Source organism: Trachypithecus francoisi, unplaced genomic scaffold (assembly GCF_009764315.1).
Source record: "Trachypithecus francoisi isolate TF-2019V2 unplaced genomic scaffold, Tfra_2.0 Lachesis_group5, whole genome shotgun sequence".
Classification (NCBI taxonomy): domain Eukaryota; kingdom Metazoa; phylum Chordata; class Mammalia; order Primates; family Cercopithecidae; genus Trachypithecus; species Trachypithecus francoisi.
Genome location: NW_022681470.1, coordinates 144938794 through 144948230, shown reverse-complemented (window position 1 = coordinate 144948230; position 9437 = coordinate 144938794). Strand labels below are relative to the sequence as shown.

The window sequence follows — 9437 nt, the reverse complement described above, 5'->3', positions numbered from 1 at the left end:
AGCCAACGCGCCTGGCCAGGATCTATCTTATGGGGCTACCCTGAGGCCTTCAGAACACACATCAGGTAGAATGTTTGGCGCTGACCCTCGCACAGAGTAAAAGCTTAGGGATGGGGAGAGAGAAAGGGTGGCAGGTTTTCCTGTGCAACCTAAGCAACTTCACTTTGGTCCTGGCCTGAATGATCAGGTCCTGTCCAGCTGTCCCCAGATTTATATCCTAACTGTCCCCTCTACGCTTGCTCACCCTCCAGGGCCTGTTCTTTTCCCCACCCCCAGCAGGGCCTTTACACTAACTGTTCCTTCAGCCCAATACCCATACCAGCATGTGAGCAAAATTTTCATGTCTTTACCCTCCGTAAAGGCAAAGTTGTTTGCTGTATTCATGTATGTATGTCCAGTGCCTAGTACAACAAAAGTTTGTTGAGCAAATACATGGGTGGAATAGATCGGGAAAGAATAACAGTTGTGTTATTACAAAACTTACCATAAACAGACACGATTGCTAGTGCCATGCCAAGCCATATTGGGACCTTAGGGAAAAGGAAAAGTCAGAAAGGCTGGTTCTGCCTTTATTTACATTTTTGATATTTTGTTCATTGTGGATTTTGGCATACATTTTGATTTCTTAAAACATAGCACTGTTTTTTTTTTTTTTTTTTTTTGAGACAGAATCTTGCTCTGTCACCTAGGCTGGAGTGAAGTGGTGCAATCATAGCTCACTGCAGCCTCGATCTCCTGGCCTCAAGTGATCCTCTCACCTCAGCCTCCCAAGTAGCTGAAACCACAGGTGCCATTCTCTCTCTCTCTTTCCCCCCCCCACCCTTCTCTCTCTCTCCTCCCCCTCTCTCTCAGAAACGGGGTCTCACTCTGTTGCCTAGGCTCATCTTGAACCCTGGCCTCAAGTGATCCTCTCACCTCAGCCTCCCAAGTAGCTGAAACACAGGTGCCATTCTCTCTCTCTCTTTCCCCCCCCCCACCCTTCTCTCTCTCTCCTCCCCCTCTCTCTCAGAACGGGGTCTCACTCTGTTGCCTAGGCTCATCTTGAACTCCTGGCCTCAAGTGATCCTCCCACCTTGGCCTCCCAAAGTGCTCAATGGCATGAGCCGTTGCACCTGGCCTGAAATACTATTTATCTTGATTGTTGAGTTTTTTGGTGTTCCCTTAAATTTTGCACCTGAGGCCAGTGCCTCACTGTCATTAGCGCCTGTCCTGATTATTCCCAACATGCAATCCACACCATATCATTAATTCCTCATCAAACGCTCTACTATTACCACTTCACAGTTGCAAAAAGTGAGGCACAACTGTGCCCAATGTCCCAAAGGAAGGAGAAGAAAAATCTGAATTTGAACCCCAGCTTCTTCATTTTTTGGTTCAAAGCCTGCCCAGTATAGCACTACAATAAGCTGAATTTTATAAGTTAGGTTTTGAGTCCAGGAATCAAAAGCTTCAGGCTTAAGTCCCATTTCTGCCCCAGAGTCTTCTGAGTCCTCCATTTTCACAGACGTCAGTTGCCTTAGGTAGAACTGGACTTTAATATTCTCAACACCCCTTATTTTTCCCAAAACAGTTTACCAGCTTTTTCTTTCCTGAACCAGAGCAATCGCAGAAATTGGGAATGCGAAGAAACAGGTACCAGCCAGGACACCTGAACCAACTTGGAGCTCAGGAACCCAGGAGGGGATTGGAGAGAGTGCGGAGACTCCGTGGTCCACAATGAAGGCTCCTTCCCCATCCAAAAAAAAAAAAAAAAAAAAAAAATCCCCTAGCCCAGTTTTTGGGTGGATGCCAGACTTTTATTCTGAAGCGTGGGCCACAACCTATGAGGTAATCTTTGGAGCTTCATTCTGAGGCGGAATCCCATTGGCCAGTTGGGGAAGCCCCTCCCAGGATTCCTGGCGCTCCACCTTCCCCGAAGCCTATAAAAGCGCAGGTCCCCGCCTCGGCAGCCACGGGACACCTGCATCTGCCAACAAGACTGGAAGCAGGTGAGGCATACAGAAGGGGAGGCCCGCAGCTGCGCGGGAGGAGGGGTGGTCTGAGGGACATGGGATGCCGGGAATTAGGTTGGTTTGCAGGTCGGCGCGTGGACATTTTCCCAGGAACGGACAGAGACGGCGAAGTTTGACGGTCTGGAAAGCAGAGATCAGCGGGGCTGACTGCTTGGGAGGTAAGTTCTGGGGACGTGGTACAGGGCGAGGAGCAGGTATCAGTGCTAGTTGCGACCCCTCCGTGTCTCCCCCTCCCAATGCCATTCTGAAGCTCCCCAGGAAGAAGCTAGGAGGGGAAATAAATTGAGTGGGGGTGGGGTTTCCCAAGAATCGGAGGAACCGAGAACGAAGAGGGGTGGGGGAACCGGGAAAGAGAGAGGAAATCAAGTTTTCTTCAGCGCGAGGGACAGCTCTTCCCCGGCCGAAGGAGGAGAATGCTATTTATTTCAGCACCAGGTATCCGGACAGCGCCTCTCGGGGGTTCCAAGGAGAGAACCGCGATCTGTTTCAGCACCGGGGCTCAGGACAGTTCCCAGCGGGCTCCGTTTCGGCGCCAGAATCCCGGACAGCTCCCCCAGGTAACGGGAGAGCCCTTTGACCCTGATTTTGCAGGAGGAGGACGAGAGAGGGTGGTGTGAGGTGCCTGGCATTTCTGGAGACCTGCCCCTCATGTAACGGATCTTTTAACAAAGTATTTTCCAGATAAGCACACACAGAAGTCTGCAATTTTCTTTTTTTTTTTTTTCGAGACAGAGTCTTGCTCTGTCGCCCAGGCTGGGGTGCAGTGGCACGATCTCGGCTCACTGCAACCTCTGCCTCCAGAGTTCAAGGGATTCTCCTGCCTCAGACTCCCGAGTATCTGGGATTAAAGGTACCGCCACCACTCCTGGCTAATTTTTGTATTCTTAGTAGAGACGGGGTTTCACACCATGTTGGCCAGGCTGGTCTCAAACTCTTGACCTCGTGATCCGCCCGCCTCAGCCTCCCAAAGTGCCGGGATTATAGGCGTGAGTCACCGCACCTGACCCAAGTCCAGAATTTTCAACAGGTAAGATGTCTCGCTGGAGTAACAGGTGCCTGCTAAGATTACATTATGGTGTCCCTTCCAGACTTCAGTGAGGAACCTTGTGCCAAGCATTGTACATACAGCATATCATGCCATCTTCAACCCTAGGACATGGGTGTTACTGTGCCCACGTGACATTTGGGGAACCCAAGGCCCGGAAAAAGGCAGAAAAAAAACCCATGCAGGGGCTGTCAGCCCACAAGTGAAGCTGTAAGTCAACCCCATCCGTCCAACTCTAAATCCCATGTCTCTGACGTGCCTGGGTGGGAGTTGGGCCCTTGGAGATCAGACCCTGCCTCTCTCCAGGAGAACCAGGAATGGAAAACAGGAAGGCAGCACAGAGGCAGGAAGCCCAGGTGTCACAGTTTGGCTCAGGTGAGAAGGGGGAGCTGGGCAGGGATCTCAGACATGGGGCAGGGGGTGGTGAAGAAGATTAGAGTGGCTGTGGTCTAGTGCTGTGTGGAAGACTAGTGATTTTGTTGTTCTGATGTGCTACGACAACAAGTCACAGCCGGCCTCATAGCGCAGACTCCCTTCGACCTTCGCCTCAAATGGGCTGGCCTGTGGGGGAGAACCGGGGAGGTCGGGGAGGAATCGCTTCCACTTGGAGTGGGGGCTGGCTCACTCCAGGGGATACAGGCACAGGCAAGGGAGGGAAGCAAACAAGGACATACATCCTGTGCTCATACAGCCATGCACCATGTATGGGGTTGGTCGCATTACTCGAACGCCCCCACAAGCCTGGAGATAGAAAATACCTGACTCTAAACCCAAGACCTCTAACCACCTCATGGCACTTTCCTGGGGGACTCAATGAGGGAGTGGCATTTAAAGCCCTCCATAGACCAGGGTTCTCAGGGTACTTTTCTATTAAAAAAAAATTGTTTTTTGGCTGGTCGTGGTGGTTCATGCCTGTAATCCCAGCACTTTGGGAGGCTGAGGCAGGTGAACCACTTGAGGCCCGAAATTCAAGACCAGCCTGGACAACATGGTGAAACTCCGTTTCTCCTAAAAATACAAAAATTGGGCATTGTGGATCACACCTGTGGTCCCAGCTACTCGGGAGGCTGAGGCATAAGAATCCCTTGAACCCAGGAAGTAGAGGCTGCATGACCAAGCTTGCACCACTACACTCCAGCCTGGGCAACAGAGAGAGATTCTGTCTCAAAAAACATTTTTTTTTTTTTTTTTGTAAAGACATGGTCTCCTGCCTCAGCCTCTCAAAGTGCCAGGATTACAGGTGTGAGCCACCAAACCCAGCCTAAGGGTACTTTTCAATAAAAGTTCCAGAAGTGGGCTGGGTGTGGGAGCTCACACCTGTAATCCTAACATTCTAGGAGGATGAGATGGGAGGATTGCTTGAGCACAGGAGTTTGAGACCAGCCTGGGCAATATAGTGAGACCCCGTCTCTACAAAAAAATGTTTTGCTTTTTTGTTTTGTTTTGTTTTTAATTGGCTGGGTGAGGTGACACATGCCTGTAGTCCCAGCTACTTGGGAGGTGGGAGGAACACTTGAGCCAGGGAGGTCAAGGCTGCAGTGAGCCATGACTGCACCGCAGCACTCCAGACTGGGCAACAGAACAACACCCTGTTTCAAAAAAAAAAATTTCAGAAAAGATTCTTTTCCTGTCTGCTACCCATCAGTGTCATGCGCCAATCATAGGACAAGCAAGAACTTGTGCCCAGTGGTGACTTATGACATCATGAAGGCTCACCTCTTTTGCCAGGTGTGATGGCTCACACTTGTAATCCCAGCACTTTGGGAGGCCAAGGTGGGAGAATAGCTTGAGTTCAGGAGTTCGAGACCAGCTTGAGCAACATAGCAAGACCTCATCTCAATAAAAAATAAATAAAAAATAAATAAAAAAGACTCACTCCCAATTCTCTGCAACACCCTAATCGAGTGACAAACTCCACATGCTACCTGTTCTCCAGCCTCAGGGCTTTTGCCCTTGCTGTTCCTGCAGCTTGGAATGTACTCCCCCCACCTCCACCCAGAGCTCCCCACAACTGACCCTGCCTTCTTCTGCAAGCTCTGTTTCATCAAGGGAAATGTTCCTTATTACCTCACCATTGCCTACGTGAAGTCTGTATTGACATTCTCATAGACCTAGGATATTGTGTCTGCAGCACATAGTCCAGTTATTTTCATGTTATCTACTGACAGGTCTATTTGTCTCCCTGTTACACTGTGAGCTCCGTGAGGACAGAAACAATGTTTGTATTGGTCCAGGGCCTGGCACACAGCAGGCGTACAATAAGCATGTGTTGAATCAATAAAGGCATCAAAGAATAAACCAATACATCAATCAATAATGAATGAATGGCCTCAGCAAACACAGGAAGATCCTTCTTCTAGGTCTCCCCCAGAGAGATACCGGAAGGCAATGGTTGCTGCAGGTGTTTATTGGGGAAGCATAATTGAATTTGTGGACACTTAAGGGCCGGCCAGCCAACTCATAGCCCCAAGAGAGAGAGCCAGGCTCATTTAATTAGCAATTACAAGGCATTGATTCCTCATTTGCTCTGGCAACCCTTGTCTCCCTCCTCAGCCCCAGACAAATGAAATCTTTCTCTCTCTCCCAGGAGTACTGCCTCAGTGGGTCTATTAACAAGCAGAGAAAATGAGATTAGAAGGCACCTAAATGCCAGAGGCACTTTATGAATGGGCTGAGCAAAGGGAGGTTCAATGTCTGGGTTAGGTCTAATTGTGGGAGGTTTCTTGGTCTATTTAGAATTGCCTCCTGGGAATGCAAGGTCTTTCAGAAAGGAAAAGGCACACAGATATTGCCTTTTGGGGTCCTCAATGGAGGAGGGCATTCTACTATGGGTGTCTCCCAATCACCACAAATTAACCATTTCAAACTGAACACTCAATCTTCCCAGCCCCCAGCTTCCTCCCTCAATGTGCGCATGAATATGACAGTCCTCCTACATGCCCAAGACCCTCCCCTCCTCATCCACTCCCCATGGTCCCCAAGATGAGTCACTGTGCTCAAATCCATCCTCTCTCCTCCAGCTCTCTGCCTCCATGACCTCCACCTCCCTGCACGTCCCAATCTCCTCACTGTCTCCCCTCCCAGCATACACACACACGCAGCCTGTTCATTCTCTACACGCAGCGAGAGGACTTTCCAGAACACACATCTGACCAAGTTCCACTCCTGCCTGTCACACTTCCAAGAGCCCTACTTACTGCAGAATAACGTTCAAATATCTGGTCGGGCGTGGTGACCACTTTGGGAGGCCAAGGCAGGTGGATCACTTGCACAGGACCACAGGCGTGTGCCACCACACCCAGCTAATTTTTATATTTTTATTTTTTATTTTATATTTTTAGTAGAGATGGAGTTTCACCATGTTGGCCAGGCTGGTCTCAAACACCTGACCTCAAGTGATCCACCCACCTCAGCCTCCCAAAGTGCTGGGATTACAGGCATGAGTCACCGCACCAGCCTAATTTTTTTCAGAGTCTCGCTCTGTTGCCGAGGCTGGAGTGCAGTGGCACCATCTCGGTTCACTGCAACCTCTGCCTCCTGGTTTCAAGCGATGCTCTTGGCTCAGCCTCTCGAGCAGCTGGGATTACAGGCATGCACCACCACACCCAGCTAATTTTTGTATTTTTAGTAGAGGTGGGGGTCTTGCCATGTTGGCACAGTTGGTCTTGAACTCCTGACCTCAAGTGATCCGCCCACCTCGGCTTCCCAAAGTGCTGGGATTACAGGCATGAGCCACTGTGCCTGGCCCTTATCCTTCTCTCTCTTTCTCTCTTTCTTTCTTTCTTTCTTTTCTGAGACGGAGTTTTGATCTTGTTGCCCAGGCTGGAGTGCAATGGCATGATCTCAGCTCACCACAACCTCCACCTCCCGGGTTCAAGCGATTCTCCTGCCTCAGCCTCCCAAGTAGCTGGGATTAAAGGTATGCACCACCACGCCCGGCTAATTTTGTATTTTTAGTAGAGACAGGGTTTCTCTATGTTGGTCAGGCTGCTCGTGAACTCCTGACCTCAGGTGATCTGCCCACCTCAGCCTCCCAAAGTGCTGGGATTATAGATGTGAGCCACCGCACCTGGTCGGCCCTTATTGATTCTTATTAAAGCCACATTCACCTTTTATTTCCCGCCAAAGACCCCTGGGAGCCCTCAGTTTTTCCTGGCAGTTTCATCTTCGTACCCTCCTCCTCCTCACACACATGCCTAGCTCAGTGCTGGCATCCAATATTCACTTTGGGTATAAATGCCTGTGCCTGAACCTATCACCTTCATCAGACACAAAATCCTGGAGGCCACACACCCCTGTAAAGATGAGCCATCACCCATGGAGGCCCGACCAACTTACCCCCAAGGACCCAGCCACCCCCAAGGACCCAGCTTGCAGCTGCCTACCCAATGGCTTTAGAAACTAATAAAAGGTGAATGAGTTTCCATCCCTGACCTCCTGGGCTTTGCTGTTATGGCTGGTTAACTTGACGAAAGAACACATTATACTTCATTTCGTGCCGTTGTCTTGTTGGAAAAAAGAGTGACAGCTGGGTGCAGTGGTGTACATTGTAGTCACAGCTACTTAGGAGGAGAATTGCTTGAGCACAGGAGTCGGAGGCTACACTGAGCTATGATCACCCCCCCTACACTCCAACCTGAGCGGCAGAGCAAGACTCACTTGAAAAATACGTGAGAGGCCGCGTGCAGTGGCTCACGCCTGTAATCCCAGCACTTTAGGAGGCTGAGGCAGGCAGATCACGAGGTCAGGAGATCAAGACCATCCTGGCTAACACGATGAAACCCCGTCTCTACTAAAAATACAAAAATTAGCCGGGCGTGGTAGCGGGCACCTGTAGTCCCAGCTACCCGGGAGGCTGAGGCAGGAGAATGGCATGAACCCGGGAGGAGGATCTTGCAGTGAGCCGAGATCGCACCACTGCACTCCGGCCTGGGTGACAGAGTGAGATTCTTGTCTCAAAAAAATAAAAATAAAAATATGTGAGAGAGGCTGGGCACGATGGCTCATGCCTGTAATCCCAGCACTTTGGAAGGCCAAGGCAGGTGGATTGCTTGAGCTCAGGAGTTCAGGACCAACCTGGCCAATATGGTGAAACCCCGTCTCTACCAAACATACAAAAAAAAAAAAAAAAATTGTCGAACATGGTGTCACGAGCCTGTAGTCCCAACTTCTAAGGAGGCTGAGGTGAGAGGATTGCCTGAGCTTGGGAGGCAGAGGTTGCAGTAAGCCAAGATCGCACCACTGCACTCCAGCCTGGGTGACAGAGTGAGACCCCAACTCAAAAAAAAAAAAAAAAAATTAAAAAGCCGGGTGTGATGGCTCACACCTGTAATCCCAGCACACTTTGAGAGGCCGAGGCGGACAGATCACTAGGTCAAGAGATTGAGACCATCCTGGCTAACACGGTGAAACTCCGTCTCTACTAAAAATACAAAAAAAAAAAAAAAAAGAATTAGCTGGCTGTGGTAGCGTGAGCCTGTAGTCCCAGTTACTCGGGAGGCTGAGGCAGGAGAATTGCTTGAACCCCGGAGGCGGAGGTTGCACTGAGCTGAGATCGCACCACTGCACTCCAGCCTGGGTAATAGAGCGAGACTCCGTCTCAGAAAAAAAAAAAAAAAAAAGTGAGAGAGATCCCCTTCTACCCCGGCCATAGAGCAATTAAATTATGATTGTAATCACCCAGAGTTTAAGTGTCAGAATCCACAGGTTAGCCAGGTGCAATGTCTCATGTCCTGTCATCCCAGTTGCCCAGGAGGCTGAGGTGGGAAGATGGCTTGAGGCCAGGAGTTTGAGACCAGTTTGACTCTTACTATGTTGTGAGCAACAGAGTAAGACTCCCCTCTCTTTTTTTTTTTTTTTTTTGAGACGGAGTCTCGCTCTGTTGCCCAGGCTGGAGTGCAGTGGCCGGATCTCAGCTCACTGCAAGCTCTGCCTCCTGGGTTTACGCCATTCTCCTGCCTCTCAGCCTCCCGAGTAGCTGGGACTACAGGCGCCCGCCACCTCGCCCAGCTAGTTTTTTTTGTATTTTTTAGTAGAGACGGGGTTTCACCATGTTAGCCAGGATGGTCTCGATCTCTTGACCTCGTGATCCGCCCATCTCGGCCTCCCAAAGTGCTGGGATTATAGGCTTGAGCCACCGCGCCCAGCCGACAGACTCCCCTCTCTTAAAAAAGAAAGAGGAGGCTGGGCATGGTGGCTCATGCCTGTAATCCTAGCACTTTGGGAGGCCAAGGCGGGTGGATCACCTGAGGTCAGGAGTTTGAGACCAGCCTGGCCAACACAGTGAAACCTGGATCTATTAAAAATACAAAAATTAAGGCTGGGTGCGGTGGTTCATGCCTGTAATCCCAGCATTTTGGGAGGCCGATGAAACCTCGTCT

At 50.2% G+C, this 9437-nt stretch overlaps 1 protein-coding gene across 5 annotated transcripts; it reads left to right on the top strand.

Annotated features, from left to right (window-relative positions):
- Positions 1–1733: 1733 nt before the first annotated feature.
- Positions 1734–5367, top strand: LOC117074624 (putative uncharacterized protein encoded by MIR7-3HG). Of its 5 annotated transcripts, none has more exons than XR_004433643.1 (6): positions 1758–1988; positions 2067–2170; positions 2442–2569; positions 3040–3267; positions 3364–3432; positions 4703–5367. XR_004433643.1 is itself a non-coding variant. In XM_033196257.1 (3 exons), the coding sequence occupies exons 1-3, from the start codon at positions 2053–2055 to the stop codon at positions 5164–5166; spliced, it is 387 nt and encodes a 128-aa protein (XP_033052148.1). In that variant the 5' UTR covers positions 1734–2052; the 3' UTR covers positions 5167–5269. The 5 variants fall into 5 exon arrangements, 1 of the variants encoding a protein (XP_033052148.1); XR_004433642.1 differs by having other exon boundaries at positions 1759–1988; positions 2103–2170; XR_004433645.1 differs by lacking the exons at positions 3040–3267; positions 3364–3432; positions 4703–5367 and adding an exon at positions 2745–2778 and having other exon boundaries at positions 1766–1988; positions 2103–2170.
- Positions 5368–9437: the final 4070 nt, after the last annotated feature.